The 17,299-nt window shown below is 47.5% G+C and overlaps 1 protein-coding gene across 2 annotated transcripts in view; it reads left to right on the top strand.

The window, feature by feature from the left end:
- KIF3C (kinesin family member 3C) overlaps positions 1-16,977 on the top strand; it is a 504,835-nt gene extending 487,858 nt beyond the window's left edge. For both annotated transcript variants that reach the window (XM_069605572.1, XM_069605571.1), the window contains exon 8: positions 42-16,977. In XM_069605572.1, the coding sequence (XP_069461673.1) occupies positions 42-135 (94 nt within the window). In that variant the 3' untranslated portion in view covers positions 136-16,977. The remainder of the gene's footprint in view (positions 1-41) is intronic.
- The last annotated feature ends 322 nt before the right edge of the window (positions 16,978-17,299 follow it).

Below are 17,299 nucleotides of genomic sequence, written 5' to 3'. Positions count from 1 at the left end.
CCAGTCTATGCAATCTCTCACTTTCTCTTTTCCATTTACAGGTGCCAGCAACCCAGGCAGCTTCCATCTTCTGCAACCCATGTCTCGCTGTCCTCCAGCTCTCAGCGCCCCACATTGGCACCGACTCACGAGTGATACCGGAATCAGGCCCTTTCAAAGTACGCAAGGCCACAGCTCGGCCCGTAGCGCCACCTTCCAGCCGGGGGTGCAAGGCAAGAGGAGTAGCCCTCTGGAAACCTGGCTTCTTTTTGCCTTCATCATTTCTCGCTATTTTCCTTTTTCACCGAAATGGAGAGCGAGCAAAGTGGCCCTCAGGGACTTGGATAGTCCATTGCAAAATGTATTTATTTAATATATTTATTTATATCAACGTATATGTCAAACTTTCCAGCCTTTATTTGAAGTGCACTCGGCTGGAATTTTGTTCGGATATGCAAGAAATGAGCAGCTCCCCTGCATTGCACAGGGACAGGCACCACAGGTGGGTGTTTTCTTTGTTCTGTATCCTCATCGCCTTTTCGGGTGTCACTGCTATTCATTTACTAAGAGCTACAGAAAAGCAGCTGCAATCTCCTCCAATTCCTGCAGGGTACTGGGAGGAGGCGCGCAGCTAAAAGCACCAAATGGCACCTGCATTGCTTATGCCATGCCAAGTACCTGACGCTTAAGAATGTTCCATTGTGGAAATCCCCATTGTGGTTTTTTTCTATTTATTGTCTCACTTTGAAGAATTCAAGGGGATCATGCCAATCCTTCATGCAAAAGAGTTGACAAGACATATATGATGGTGTGTGGATGCCACAGTTCTAGCGGTTGAAGGAAGTGCGTGCTGGCCCGCTACTTAATAGTCCATCAGAAACCACAATGGTAGGACATCTGTTTCATTGTTCTCTTCCCTGTCGTCATTGTTGTTTGCTAGCTGCATGGATATGAGATACAGAAAAAACATCTGGGCGTGGCCTCTCTCACTTCGGCTGCAGTCCAGAACATCATCATTATGCTATACAAGCACAGAAGCTCCAGCCTCGCTGAAGACATCCTCTTTTACCAGTTACGTGACCAATTGCGACAATATCTTTCGGGAAGTGTATAGAACGGGAAAACATTAACCTCCACTCACAAGGGGGGATCCTGTGGAAGAACAGCATGTCTACAGCTGCACTTACTTAGTACCACACTCAGTCCATTCAACGGCAGAAATCAACCAAACAAATGACTGATGTTTGATGTGAGAAGAGATGGTTGCACAGGATAAGGTGACAACGCATCCACAGAATGAACATGTGCACTGGAATATATTCCACCAGTTGCGGTATGTTGCAATGCTATCAGCTTGATGGGGAAGGGACAACCGGAAATGCAAAAAGGCTGTTCATCCAAGAGAAGACGGTGAGGATAGAGATGAAAAGGACAATTTCAGACTTGTGGAGCTATTAGTGCGTTGAAGTGTTGTCTTGATGAACGCATCGATATTGTAAAATTGAGAAGGCCAAACATATTTAGGCTGGAGATTACCGTAGAAACATTTCACAACATTACAACATTTGGCATGGGTGCCAAGAGTGCTCTGTTACCATTTGCAGCTAACCCCTTAGCTCTTAGGAATGCCAAAGGAATCCATGCTCTACTTGGTGGCCCAAAAGCTGCAGCAAAGCATCGATGTCAAACTAATGCATTGTATGAGTGGGTGACATAGGCGCTTGCCTTCGATCGTCTCTAGGATTGAAATTGCCAACACTGCTTTGCAAGGGGAGGCTAAACTTGGCTTCGCAGGTTGTAATTTGACAGGTTGTGGTTTCTGTTCATAAAAATGTGTAATGAAGATGGTTGTTAAAATTGTGATTGGTTTTAAAGTCGTGGTTCACCTACTGAGAATAAATTGACACAAGAGAAGAACTGTGTGTGGACACTTAGGAGCAACCCTTTGTTTCTCAATTGTTCTTCCAACCAACTGCATACTTTCAGAGACTAATATATGACACTGCTGTACCGCTTCATTGGTATAACCCGCAGAGGCTAGTGTTTGGCCTTGTCTAACAAATAGTCATTCATAAACTAAGCCTACAGGAAATTAGCCTATCCACTGTTGAATACAGAAATCCAAGTTCTAATGTGCCGTAATTCAAGTGTTAATGTGCAGAACTACTGGTACTAATGTGCATGTGGAGAAAAGAAAACCACAGGAGGAGAAAGTGGCTTGCTTTTTGTTTAAAGAGAACAAGTCAGTTTACATTTCATGTTCTTAAGGTCGGTCCCTGAGTGGGTCATCGCAAATGTAGTTAGGCCTTATAACATTCTCACTCATGTCTCCACCTCCCTGTCAGCAAACTCCAAGTTTGTCTTCATGTCCCATGTTTTGTGTACCTTTCTCTTTGTTTGTATTTCAATATCTCTGCACTCTTGCCTCTCTCTCTCTCTCTCTCTCCCTCTCTCTCCCTCCCTCTCTCCCTCTCTCTCTCACACACACACACACACCTATCTAATTCCCTGCACTGTGCTGCAGAACTGAGACCAGAAGTATATTTCAAGGGCGTTTATTAACCAACTACTCAGAAAATAATATGGTCATGATGAGCAGTGATCATGAAACATTGTGTTGGGATTGTCACTCCAGGTGTCAGGCTAAAACGCGAGGGACGGTTCCAAGTGTCACAGGAAATGAGAACTTCCCCTCTCCAACCGGGTGCTCAGTGTCCCAGAGTTCAACACAATCCAAATCCAGTAGCCAGTGCAACACAAGTGCCTAAAAGGCTTCGTAAGCCCAAAGAACTCAAAGGTCTTACCTCTTCAATGAGAGTCTTTTGTTTGCCCTCCAGGAGTCTGTTGGGGATGGGTCATCTTGTCCTCCGACTATATACCAAGCTGCAGGCTTTCCCAGGCTCATGGCTGATGCCTCTTGAGCAGACAGGTTTTCCAGGGGCCTCTCTTAGCATAGAGGCAGGAGCTCCTCACCAACCTGGGCACATAAGTGACACTTGTGGAGCTTTTCAATGCACCCTGGTGGGGTCCTGCAGAGAAATGCAGCCTTACTTTTCCCTTCCACACACTTCCCCCCTCCTCCCATCAGCATTTTTGTTTGGATCCTTATCCAGTCTGATTAACCATGTGCTGTCCTCCCTGATCCCTGGTGTATTTGAACCATCTCATGCCTCCACCCACCTCTGCAATCTCTCCCGGATTTACCTTATCTTCTGGAACCTCCCTCGTCTCCTCAACCTCCTGCTCCACCATAATCGCACCCTCCTCTCTACTCTGTTCTTCTCTCAATCAACACCCTCTCCTTTCATCCAGGTCTTCAAGTTTTTTTTTTAAAACAATTTTTATTACTTTTATTAATAACACTCCAAACATTACAAACATTGAGGACATTCGCATTTGAGCTTCACGTCATTATTTTCACATGTGCGTCACAGTCCTCCCCCCTCGTGTCCCCTTAACTCAAGCCCCTGCTTCAATGCCACCTTCTTGCGTATCTCCGGGCTTGTCTTCCACATTAATCTCCCTAATATCGTCTTCACTAAGTTCGGCCTGGGAGGGTCCCACCATTGTGGCCACCAGTTGTCTCTATGCTATCAGGGGTCCCGCTTCCTCCTCCCCTCCCCTACTGATTGCTTCATACCAAGCTGCCGTTTCTGCATCTGCCCACTTCAGGAGGTCAGCCCACCATGTCTCTATTCTGGGTCGTTGGGCTGCCTTCCAGCCCATTGCGATTCTCCATTTGGCCAGGATGTAGGCCAGGTCTTTCATCTTACTATTGTGCTTCAGGTTGCGTGGTCTGGCAAAACCCCCCAGCATGCATGCCCAAGCTGACTCCACCTCCAGTGTGATCCCTTTTTCGGCTAGGCATAGCTTAACCTCTGTCCAGAATCTACCCACCTCCGGGCAAGCCCAAAACATGTGTATCATCCCAGCTTCCACCTCCCCCCACCTTGGGCATTTCTGTGCCACCGAACTTCCAAACCTGGCGATTTTGCTATGGGTCATATATGCCCTATGAGTAACATATAACTGGATCTGCTGTAATCTTGCGTTTCGGGACACCTTCTTGTGGTACCTTTGAGCTCTATCCCATTGTCCATCCAGCATGGGTTCCCCCACCTCCTCCTCCCAGTCCCGCCTCAGTTGGAGAACTCCTTGCCCACCCTAGTCATCAATAGTTCATATATACGGGATATTTCGTGCCCACCCTCCGAAATATCAGACATCGTCTCAAGGACCGCATCGGGTTGCTCCGCTAGCACTGCCTCAGACCACCTTTCTCGCACCCGTCTGATAATTCTTGTATAAGTAATATATTGGCCTTTGTGCACCCCGGTGTCCTCCATTAATCTCTGGAAGTCTAGTGCCTCCCCCTCCTGCCATACATCTCCGAGGGTCGCAAGGCCCATCGGTTCCCAGTATCTACGGATCCCTTTTATCATTTGCGAGTCCTCCCCACATAGCGCCACTAGCGGCACCTGCTGTGAGCATGGGGTCAGATTTCCCACCGTTTGCCATGCTTTGCTCCATATTTCCCGGCCCAGTACCAACAGTCTCGCCCTTCCTTGCAGCTTTGATTTAGGCAACCACACCACCTCTCTCAGAAAAAAGGGGGCGGTGTCCTTGCACAATAACCTGGCTTCGGCCGTCTCTTCTTCGGACAACCACCTGGCCACATACTGGAGCTGTCCCGCCAGGTAGTATAACTCGAAGTTTGGTAGGTTTATACCCCCACTGTCACACGAGTTTTGCAACTTCCAAAGGGCCACCCTATTCCTGGAGTTATGCCATATAAAGCCCCTGCATAAACTGTGGAGTTTCGCAAAAAAAACGTTTGGGGAGCATATACGGGATGTTAGTAAAAAAGTGTACAGGACCACCATCTTGATCAAAGCCACCCTACCCACCATGGCCAGGGGTAGCCTGGACCAGAACCCCATGCAATTCTTAACGCCCTCCACTGCCCTTTCCGTGTTGTATTTGTGTTCCTCCTCGGCCATATGATATGTCGATTCCCAAGTATCGGAATGTCCTGGTCTGCCAGGGTATCGACAAGACCGGTATGTTCCTATGCAGGGCCCACCTGTATCTCCCCAAAGGGAACATGCTTGATTGGGGTTTACCGCTATGCCCGAGAGGGTGGCGTAGCATTCCATCACCTCCAGGAAATATTTAGGGTTTTCTTCTGGGAAGCGCAAGTATAGCAGTATGTCATCGGCATACAATGATATGAGGTGCGATCCTCCCTTCGTGAGGATCCCTATCTCCCCATACTGTTGTCTGAGGCAGATTGCCAGTGGTTCCAGGGCAAGAATGTACAGCATGGGCGACCAGGGGCAGCCCTGTCTAATGCCCCTGCTAAATTGCCATTTGTCTGAGATTATTGCGCAAGTTAACCCTGGCGATTGGGGAGCTACATACCATTTTGACCCACCTCAGGTTCCCCGGCCCCATCCCATATTCTTTCAGGGCCGCTAGCAACCACGGCCACCTCACCGAGTCGAAGGCCTTAAGGGCATCCAACGAGACTATTACCATGTCGCCGGGGTCCTTCTCTGTCTGTTAAATAATGTGGTGGATTGTCGGTTATATTCCTGCCTGGAACATAGCCTGTTTGATCGGGGTGTATCCGTTTGCCAATAACTCTTTTGAGCCTGTTTGCCAGCATAGCTGTGAGGATTTTGCTGTCTTGGTTGAGCATCGATAGGGGTCTATAATACCCACAATCTGTGCTTGGCTTGCCCGGTTTTAGGAGCGGAATGACCACCACCTCCCTCAGGGACTCTGGCAGCCTCCCTCGTTCAATCGCCTCGTTCAACACGGCAAGCAGCGGGGGGAGTACCTCCTGCTTGTATGTCTTATAAAATTCACTTGGGAGCCCGTCTGACCCCGGGGCCTTACACGTGGGTAGGTGCTGAATCACTGTCTCTAATTCTTCTAATGTGATTTGGGCATCCAGGTCCTCCCATTCCTGGTCGTCTAATTTGGGCAATCCTATGTCTTCCAATGTTTCCTGAATCTCTCGACCCATCTCCTCCCCTGTGTCCTCATAAAGGCGTTTATACAATCTGAGGAACTCCTCATTGACTCCCTCCTGGGTGTCCCAGGTCTGGCCTTCTTCCCCTTTTATCTCCCTGACCACTGATCGTGGTGTTTCATTGTTGTATAACCATGCCAGCAGCCTACCCGGCTTGTCTCCCCTGCATGTTGTCTTTAATATATTTTTTATAGTTCATTTTACATAATCTATCCCAGTGCTCCCTGCTAGTTTGTTGTAACAGCTTCGCCCGTTCGGCATCCTCCTGTGAGTTGCTCCCCCTTTGCATTATTTCTTCCAGCTCCTTCTCTGCCTCCTGCAGCTCTCGCTCTATACCCCTTTGGTTCCCTCTAGGTTTGGATATGGCTGCACCCCGTACTACCACTTGAACGCCTCCCATAACGTTCCTTCTGACTGCACACTCCCTGTATTAATGTCAAAGTACTCAATAATCGCCTCTGTTAAGTCCTCACAGATTACCGAGTCCTGCAGAGCCTCGGCTCTGAGCTTCCATGTTGGGATTCTCGCTCTAGGGGGCTGGTGCCTCTGATCCAAGACCAAGGGGGAGTGGTCCGAAAGTACTCTGGCCTTATATTCCGAGATTATCTTTTCTCCTACCAGCTCCGAGGCAACAAACATATAATCCAGTCTCATGTGCAGGTTGTGTGGGGCCGCGTAATGTGAGTACTGCCTGTCTTCCGGGTGTAGCTGTCTCCAAATGTCTTCTAGTCCAAAGTCTCTCAGCAGGGCCTGTAATGCTCTTGCAGCCGGGGTGGGTCTATCTAGTTTACTGTCTGACCCATCCATTTTGGGGTGTACTGTACAGTTACAATCCCCTCCACATATGATCACGCCACCCAGTAGGGGGCTCATTTTACCATATAGGACCCTAAAATAGGCCACTGTGTCTTGATTAGGGGCATATGAGTTTATAATGCTCACGTCCCTGTTTTCCAGCATCCCCCGCACCACTATCATTCTACCATCTGGGTTTACTGTGGACTGAAGCAACTGAAATGGTACATGAGGTGCCACCCACGTGACCACCCCCCTTGCATAAGCAGAGTATGTGGCTCCTGTGGTGGTCCATCTCCACTTTCTCTTAACCACCTCCAGTTTCTCCTTAGTAAGGTGGGTTTCCTGTAATAATGCTAAGTCAACTTTCAGCCTTCTCAAATACATCATTACTTTATTCCTCTTCAAATAACTCTTGAGGCCTCTCACGTTCCAGGTTACAATTCTAAGGCTACCCATTGCCATGCATGGTTTGTCCCTCCTGCTCCCCTCCCGGTTTTCTTCTCCAGTCTAGTTTGACATGAAATTGGACTCGTACCCCTCCCTCTTCCAACATAAACTCCCCCACTAACTCCCCAACTAACCCCCCTTCCCCAACTATAATACACTGCACACAACCCCTTCCCTCCCCCCTCCCTACCCGTCCCCAACTGGTGCCCAGCTCCATCCCTGAATCTCAGGCTCCCCCGCGTTTGGTCCTGCCTCGGGATGCCGAGATCAGGAACCCAGCATGGTGTCACCGGGCTACCGGTAACCTAACTGGTCAGTTTGTGGGGGGTGTGAGGACTAGTTCCGTTAGGCTCCTACTCCTTTTACTAAGTTCCCGTGCTCAAGGATCATATGTATACAGCCCTGGTCTCTCTATTCCGACAGGCTGTATCCTGTCCAATATTCTAGTCCCAGTGTCTGAGACTGCAATACCCTAGGTACCGCAGTCTCCATGCTACTTATCTGCACCATCTTCCTTCTGGATACCCGATTCCTGGGGACAGCTCTGTGTATCCAGCCATTCTGTCACATCCTCCGGGGTATCAAAAAACAGTGTTCTGTTTTTGTGGAACACTTTCAGTTTTGCAGGGTAGATCAGCATGTACTTGTAGCCTGCTTCTCGCAATCTTCTCTTCACTGCACCAAAGTTCATGCGTCAGCGTTGTACCTGCAGGGTGTAATCCGGGTATGCCGTTATGTTTCCCGACGCTCTTTGTATCGTTCCTCCCTTCTGGAAATGCTCTAGGATTTTTTCAGGTTCTCGATAGTTCAGGATCTTGCCAATTACCAGCCTGGGGGGTGGGGGGAGGGGGTTCCCAGTGGTGGCTTCCTCGTCAGGGCCCTGTGCGCTCGTTCCACCGCAAACCCCTGGGTCAGCACTCCTCCGGTTATCTCATGCAGCAGCATTGATTCGATGTACTCTGTGCGGTTGGGTCCCTCGGCTCCTTTCGGGCAATCCCACGATACGTATATTGTTCCTCCGGGTGCGTCCCTCTGCTTCCTCCACCCTACTTTCCAGGTTGCCCACGCATTGTTCTAGGACATGGAGCTCGGATTTGTGGGATGCACATGCCGATGTATTCAGGGCCACTTCCTTCTATAAATCGCCTGTGCGTTCTGCTAGCACTCTGACGTCTTCCCAGAGGAGATTCACGTCCTCCTGTCCTGCCCCAACTTTGACCTCCAGTGCCGCCTTCAGTTCAACCATGGCCGATTCCAGTTTGGTTTCCCAAGCCACTTTCAGGTCTGCGATTGCTGCATGGATCTCCTGGTCTTTGCTCGTGGCATCTGTGCCCACGATGGGGGCTCTCTCCTTGCTCCTGGCCCCCTCTGCCCCCGGCGGTGTTCTGGCATATTCATCAAGCGTGGGTTGTTTGCCCTTAGTTTTAGGCAGATTATTGGCCATCTTAATGTTTCCGGGCTTATGTGTATGAGCCCCTCAGCGTTTGGTCTTTGGCTTCCGTCGAGTTGGTCCCCGGTTGGCAACGGGGCATAGGTGGGTTAAATTGGGGGTTTACTTATGCAGCTGAGTCTGTGTCTGGAGTGGATTGTATCCTCCCACGTAATTGTGCAATGGCAGTTCTTATTCCCCTCTGTGTGCCCCCGCTCCTGTGCTGGTGTGTCCTCTCGTCAGATAGCAATTCCCCCTCTAGACCCAGTCGCTGTATTGACTTTACTTCTCATGGCACTATCAGTGTTATTGTTATTGGGGCCGTGAAGTCGGCGCAAGTATCCGTTCTTGGATTCCTACTAAGTTCGTTTACCCTGAAGAGCCCGCCCAGATTGTGCACAGTGAGATCCAGTTGTGGAGCTCCTCCTCATCAGGGCCCTTGTCCATGGGAGTAATAATTCTGTTTACCTGCACCGCGCACGTTAACGGGCATGTGGTTAGCTGCCCAGTTTGGTTTCCTCAAAGATTGGGTCCATTAGTTCCTTCTCCGCCGGCAGCTCCGAGTTACTGAGGACGTTTGCCAGTGTTATGGCCCTGCAGATACAGTGTATCGCTTCCGAACGTTATGTGACCAATGCAATGTTACTTTCTTTTTTGCAGAAGGCACTAGCAGCGCCGCTGCATTTAAGCTTCTGTTTCAGCACTGAAAGGTTTGCGGTGCCGCTCCCAGCGTGTTTTCTCTTTGAGCTATGTGGACTTGCAATGCCGTCAGGTCTTCACCCTCAAGTTATCAAAACTTGAGGTCTCCAGGACCGCGGTCTCCCAGGGTGTGCTGCTCTAATTCTTCTTTCAGCTTTTCCATTTTGGGATTTGCTCCTCTTGCTTGGTCTCCTAGAGAATGATGCAGAGTAACTGAACTAGCTGGTTTTTAATGTCTGGTAGCTCCTACCCTTGATTGGTTCTTGAGGATGAGCACATGTGTAGTATGGTCTGGGCTGCACAGTAATTTGGCCTTATGCTTGTGATCATGTGGGCTAAGAGTGATATGGCCTGAGGCTATATTAAGGCATGCCACCATTATATATTTTACAGTGGCCAGGTCTGTGTTTTCTTTCCATCCCCTCTGAGGCTTTGCTGCCATGGTCTGCTATGATCTGTGTTCTCCTTCCTACCCAGCGTGTGATTCAGAAGCCTAGTAAACAAGGAATTGCTAGTTTACTTTAATCGCAAGGACATTGTTCCATTGTAATCCATGTAACTCGAGTAGGAGTACATTGCTGGTTTGTTTTCTCCCTTATGTGTTCATCACACATAAGGGAGAAAGAAAACGAATTGGTCATGCACCTATTTCTCTATTCTATGTCTTACCGTTGCTTCATTTCCCATGCTGCTCTTCTGGCATGTATATTTGCCGTGCTAATGCGTTCCCTCTGTTCTCCTATGGGGTCCCTGCCCTGGTCTTTCAGCTTAAAGTGGGTCCCTCTTCACCCTCTGTTCCCCCACTGCCATCCTCTTCCTTTGAAAGGTTCTCTTCTTCACCCCTGTAGTGCATTTCATGTCCTCAGCCCCAGCACCTTCTTTTCTGCCATATGCCACCCTTCCCTGTGCTCCCTGCGACTTCCAGGTCATTCGCCTACTCCTCTATCCCTTTTTCCACCCTCTGCCAATTCCCAGACTTACCCTCAAGACCGTGTTGCCATTGGCAGTGTGTTGAATACCAGTGTGGGAAAGACACACAAATCTATTTCTGAAGCACGAAATGGGAGGCAGAGTTTTGAGAACTTGTTTGAGAAATTGCCTCGGCAGTGATGCCAAGCGAAGAATTGTAGCAAAACCTCTGGAGAGTTCCAGAGGCAACAACTTTGTTCCCTTAAAGGCACATGCCCTGATTTCTAGGTTGGGTGTTTAGGTCTGGTTGGAAAATGCATCAGATTCTCTACCTAGCGAGGGGACTCCTGTCTTCACCTTTCACTGGCCTTGTTTTGATTGATTTCGACTATTTTTAAACGTGCAAATCCCTGAAGGACACTGGACAGGGAAACCTGCACCTAGGCGTAGTGGATGATTATTCCACACAACAGATCCTGTAGTTTATTGAGTGGACATATAACGTTGATCTGATGAAGTTCAAAAGGGAGTTGGTGTCATTGTCTTGGCCACATGACCGAAACGCACCTTTCACCTCTTGTTTTGCATCTGGAACAAGGGATAATCATCAGGTTGAGTGTAGAGTTCTTGCCTTAGTATGAGAACAAATTCTGGATTTGAGATAGAAGTTCATGAATAGAACTGAATGCTAGACCGAACCTTGAAAATGATGCGCTGACCAAAGGGAAGTCAATGTAGGGCTAATCGATACGAAGAAATTGAAGAATGTTTATGAAGTTTGAAAATGGGACAGAATTATTCTGAACCACCTATAGATGGTTCAAAAGATAATGAATGAATTGAAATGTATAGAGCGAAACGTACGCCCGAAGGCATTGTGGCGCTACAGAAAGAGAGAAGCGAAGAGGCCAATGAAATTAGAAGAGAAACGTTTTAAGCATTGTAATCTGAAATCCCAGCCTGTAGAGTGTTAGTATAATCCAAGTGGGCATCGATAAGAGGCACCACTACTGTATCCGGCTCATCTCCTGGTAGATAACGAAGAGTACGAATGAGTAGGCGGTATGGCGAGCCAGAAGGATGAGGACACTCTAAGGACATGGTTCACTGATTGTTTGTTAAGTATGATTTTAAAGCCTAGCTTTCCCTATCACTGTGGGTGATCCCTGTCTATCTTCTAACCAAGGCGCCCGTCCATCCTATGTGAAAGTCTACACAAAAAAAGAAATCAGTCTGCTGTCCAAACTAACCTATCTGAACCTACCACTATGAAAACCAACGTACAACAGGATAATGACTCCCTTCTCCTGAGGGTACTTCCAGTACCAGCCAAGAGTGTTCTTACTTAATACACCATTCTTAAATATTCTTTTGTGACTTCAATGATTAGTCTTTGTAATTCTTCAAAGGAACTACTGACTGTTCTCGGCTCCTTGGAAATCCCTTTTGGCAATCTTTTGCTAGATCTATTATCCAGGTTGTTGATTTCAACATATTCTTGGTTTAGATTATTATACTGACAGCCATTTCTCCTGGCGGATTATCATTCAGTTCATTCTGCTCTTCTTGCCTTGACACAGATTTCATTTTTGGTTAGTTCTTCTGAACTCTGATTCATAAGGTTCTTTCTCTTTACTGTTCTGTATTTCATATAGAGAATGTTGACTGGTTTCCCCCTTTTCCCAGGGTATTATTATCCACTGCTCCTTTCTCTTCAAGCTTATATTATTATATATATAAAGCGCTCACCAGCGCCTCGATGCCTGCGGGCTGTGTGAGCGCTTTATAAATGTAAAATAAATAAATAAATAAATATTATTAGAATGTGTTACTCTAGAGTCACAATCTTTAAAGTTCAGTAACTTCTGATTTAACTTTGTCTCGTCTCTTCTACTGAGACGAGTTACTTGCACAGTATAACGATCCCCGAGAGGCCTCCTGTGACTCCTGTTCCCCCTGTTAGTTTCAAGTATACTTGAGAATTTCCTCAGCAGTCTCGTACCTCGGGAGCCTTCTACTCAGTATTGTCTTGCCGTCTGCATCTCCGTCAGCGTTCTCTGCTTCAGGTTCCCTTCGGCCCGTATGTTGTCTCAGTGATGGGCTGGATGCTGCACCAAAATGTCTCTACAGTGGTGTCGGCTACGTTTTGGGGACCGACTGTCCACCACTGCCGTTTCGTGGTCTCGCCACCACCTCTCTATGGGCTACTGCCCTTTTCGTTGCTTCCCCTTGGGATTTGCTGTAGCATCGGTGTTTCGCGTTGCAGCATCAAGCGAGCTTGAAACTCACAGCGCAGCTAGCCTATGCGTTTCTCTTTCTCTCTCTGGTTGTTACATAGCTGGGGGTCCTCCCGCATCTACATGTGGCTTTCTCTCTCGTCAGGTGTTGCAGAGTCGGCATTCTTCAATGCACTCGTCCTAGGGGATTGGACGTTTTGAGTTAAAGGGACATCTTCTTCTTCTTGATAATAACAACGTCTGTGGAGTGTTTGTTCGTGCCAGTCTTGATCCTTAGTAATTACTCGTATTGTACAACATCCCATGTAGGCCACTTCTTCTCCTTCTCTCATCTCTGACTGTCTGTCTGCTATCCAGGAGTGGTGTGCCGCCAATGATCTCTGCCTTAATGCCAACAAGACTGAGATTCTCCTCATTGGCACATCTGCTCCCTCCTTTCCTGTCGCTCCCTGGCCTGCCTCCCTTGGCCCTCTTCCTGCTCCCACTTGCGAGGCTAAACACCTTGGGGTCATCTTCGACTCCACACTCTTCTTCTCTCCTCACATCTCTGACGTCTCTAAGAAGTCACACTACCAGCTGCACCTCCACAGAGGTATTCTTCCTTTCCTCTCCTTCCCCCAAAAGCTCACTGTCTCCAGAGCTCTTGCTCTGTCTAGGCTCGACTACTGCATCAGTCTTTCTAAATCTTCCTGCTTCTACTCTCCGCCTCCGCAGCTCATCCAGAACAGAACTGCAAGACTTGTCCTTGGCCTCAAGCCCAGGGATTGTATCGCTCAAGGACTGAAATCTCTGCACTGGCTCCCAGTGGCTGCACAGATTAAGTTCAAACCCCTCTGCATTGTCCACAAGGCCTTCTGGTGTCTGGGGCCTGAATACCTTCAACTCTCTCTTCATAAATATCTTCCTCCTCGAGCTCTTCGCTCATCCACTTCCAACTCCCTCAGGGTCGGTCGCTTCCCAAGCAACGAATTGGTGGTAGATTGCGTTCTTCGGCTAGAGCCTTCCTCTGGAACAGCCTCCCTACCTCCCTGAAACTTGAGGAGCACCATCTCTGGTTCCGGAAGCACCTCAAAACCTTCCTCTTTGCTTCTACTCTCTCCTCCTCTCCCCTGCTGAGCTCCTGTCTGAAACTGAAACTGCACTGGTTACCTGTCCACCCTCTGAGCTCGGGCCCAGGTGCCCTCCCCTGCCAGTTGCACTGCTTTACTGGCTCCCTGGCAACCCCTGCACTTGGTGACTGTTTTCTGTATCCCTACAGCCCCCTTCCAGCACTTGACACCTGATGTCTGCACTTACCCTTGCACTTGCCAAAAGCTGGCCGCACCTTTTACTTATTGGTTTTATTTATTCTATTTTTGTTTTTTTTACTGTAGAGTCCTTGTACTGCACTGCCACCCTTCCCAGTTCCTATTGCGCGTTTCCCCTTCCCCCTTCCCCTGCATTTGCGGGATCTCAATGTCACCTGGCCTAGTAAGATGGTTGTCTTTGTCTTCCCTCTGTTCCCCCTCCCTCGCCTCGTCGCGCCTTGAAACACTTGTGTTTAGGTGCATTATAAATGCCATATCATTTCATAGCTGTAGGGAGTACCTCACAGGAACGGGAGTCCTTGTCCCCAAAGGGGAAGTCTCTACCGGCGAGCCCCTAGGGAGGGTGCTGCAGTCGGGCTCACCTCCCTAGCCTCACAGAGGGGAGGTGGGAACACCCCCTTGGGGAGAAGGGGCAAATTCCCTCGATTCATCACAGCGGATCCAGAGGAAAGCTGATCTAACGATTTAATTAACCTGGCAGGTAACAAAGAGATCAGTCCCCCAAATCACCCCTAGATTCTCACTTTACTTATGAAATTAGAAGGCAGTCCAAACAGAATTGGTGGGGAGGCAATAGACTTCGGGTCCTTCAGCAGGTGTTTTGGCCCCGGCAACATCACTCCAGTCTTGGGAAGATTTAATTGGAGACCACTGTTTGTCATTGCATTGTCTAACTTCAAAAAGACAACCCTCTAAATGTGAAGAATTCCTGATTAAATCGGATGTATTGATGTAAGTCTGGGTATCCTCGGCATATGAATGAAAATGCAGATGATGATTCTGAAAGATACTCATCAGAGGATGCAGACAAATGCTGTATAGTAGCGAGGACAGGAGATTCCTGCAGCACTCCACAGGGGAAGGGGAAGGCATATGTGCCTACTCTAACCATTAGGGACATGCCATCCAAAACGCTACCGAACCCATGCACGGGCTTGGCCTGTCATACCTACCGTATGTTTCAGATGGGCACAGATAATGGTATGGTCTACCATGTCAAACGCCGCCTACAGATTTAACATGACCTGCAGGGACATACAGTCTTCACCAGCATGCTTCAGAATATCGTCCCACGCTGAACCCAAAGCTGATTTGGTTCCATGCTTAGGACTTACACCAGATTGCAGGGTATGCAAGATTTGATGTTCCTCAATAAATTGCTCGAGTTGTAAGTTGGCTAATTATTCCAAAGTCCTTGCATCCAAGATCCATGTTGACCCTGCTATGGTCCAAACATTACTCAGGAAGGTGGGATCAAGTGTAGCCATCTTTAAAAGGAGCGAAATTAGCACTGGTTTTGAGAGATCTCTTAGCCCCTTGAAGGGCCCATGGAGGGTCTGTGGAGCCGCTTGTGACTGGCCTCTGGATAGAGGTAGAGGGATTCATATATAACACTACTTTTTTCATTGGCTCAAACAAGAATATTTGACCAACTAAAATATCCTCTATTGCCTGCTTGACTGACAGTGCTATGCACCAGTCAATGTTGGCCAGATGATGTTACTCTACTCGTAGCCAAGCAAAAAGCATTGGTCGTCAATCGCAAGCTACTCACACTCCCTTCCCTCCCTTCGTTCCAATGTGCCAGCCCAACAGCTATACTGTGCATTAAGAGGGCACACATCCAATAACCAAATTTGGCACCAACACTAAACCACTCTGAAACACAGAGGTCTTCCTTACAGACACCCTGTTCTCGTTGACCTGGACTGTGTCCCTGGGGATGCACATTTTGTATGGCCACTTCCACCATTGTAGGGAACACCCTGCTCCTGCTTCGCTGTCACAGAAAAAACAATCCAAAATTACAGGTAGAAGATTCCCTACATTAACCAATCAACATTTACATCAAATTCTAGAACGGAAAGATACAAATGGCACTACCATTTATTATTAAAACCCATGTTGGGGTTTTTATACTTGAAATATTGTCTGCACCTTTGCAACATATGTGATATTGCACTTCTCTCATGCAGTCAATGTTCCCTCTATGCAGCCTAAGGCCTCGCGATATTATTGCTATTGGGAATATTGGACTCTCTTGGGGGTAATATTCCAGCATGGTAGACTCCAATTGCTGTCAAGAATGCTTGTTAAGTCACTGGAATTCATCAGTACAGATTGTGGAACATTTTCCATTAACAAAGCCTTATTGACAGCAAATTTGGTGAATAATGCCAACAACATATGGTCACTTTTCTACATTTTTTTCTTAATTTGGGAGAATGCAATCTTCTTATGCTCTGTGTTAGCTGAACAAAATTGCATTGTCTGCTAAATCAAAATGCACTTCACTAGACTATAGTGTCTGTAAAAGTAGGATGGAAGGTAACATGGGTAAATGATTAAATGTATTCAAAAGACAATCCAAAAATAAAATAAAACAGGTAATCTATGCATCCCTTTGGAATGCAAACTGGCACTGTACATTTAGGAGTGCATTTAGACAGAGGGTTCAAATGTATGCATCCTGCGTCATCAAGGGAAAACCTGAACAAATACCCAAAAGACCTGTCTCTATGATGGGTTTGTGGAACGCATGTTTTTTTTGACTGGTATTTCATGCATCAGTTTGGCCGATAGGCGACAATCGCGTGTGGACTGCACGGGCAGTCCATAGCAATGAATACACACATCTTGATCCATCATTCTCTTCTTTTATCTCTCTCTTTCATCGAAAACTCACTTTATATCTGTTATTGCTTGATTCATCTCTCAATGTACCGCTGTCTCGGCCTAGCCTCCCATCATTCCATCTGCCATTACATCATCTGTCTATTTCCATATGCATTAATCTTCAGTATCAATATATTTCGCCTGATGGACAGACCAGAGGAGAGAACACAATGGCCCTCTGATCGCCATCCATCTTTATGATGGAGAGAGCGCGGAGGTAAGATATTTAAGTCCTGTAATGGGCACAAAAGGCTAATTTATTGTGAAAATATAATTCTGAGCATACAGACCTGATGTAACTTCAGATGCCACATATATCCATGTCACAAAAGGGTGTGACAAGTTTAGCACTAAGTGATATGCAACAGCCTCTCCCCCACACCAATTTAGATCTGGGGTGGAAGGAGTAACCTATTTGCTGTCCAATGATTGTAAAGAATACAAACCTGTTCGCACCTATCAGTGTCTACTGTGTTGTGTTGACAGATGACTGAGTGCTGTGACCTGTGCCTAGCTGACCATTAAGTTTGTGGGAGAACTTAGTACTTGCTGCAACAAATATTGTGACAAAATGTGTATTCAATTCCACTTTTGTGTTGGCAGAAATCCAAACTGGTGCAGAAGCCCGGAGTAACATCCCACTTCTCCAGGTGGCCCTCACTCTTTGATCAGGAGTTCACCTCCCTGGGTACACATTTTAATTTAAAGTGATGGGTTGGGCAGCCTTTATGTAGTGTATAAATTCTACTACTGGGTGAAAAAGGTCAATGAGCTTCCGTTA

The sequence above is a fragment of the Ambystoma mexicanum genome, chromosome 4p, assembly GCF_040938575.1.
Source record: "Ambystoma mexicanum isolate Mex_15411 chromosome 4p, UKY_AmexF1_1, whole genome shotgun sequence".
NCBI classification, from domain to species: Eukaryota; Metazoa; Chordata; class Amphibia; order Caudata; family Ambystomatidae; genus Ambystoma; species Ambystoma mexicanum.
Note: the sequence above shows the minus strand (reverse complement) of the source record. Positions and strands in the feature narration are given on the sequence as shown.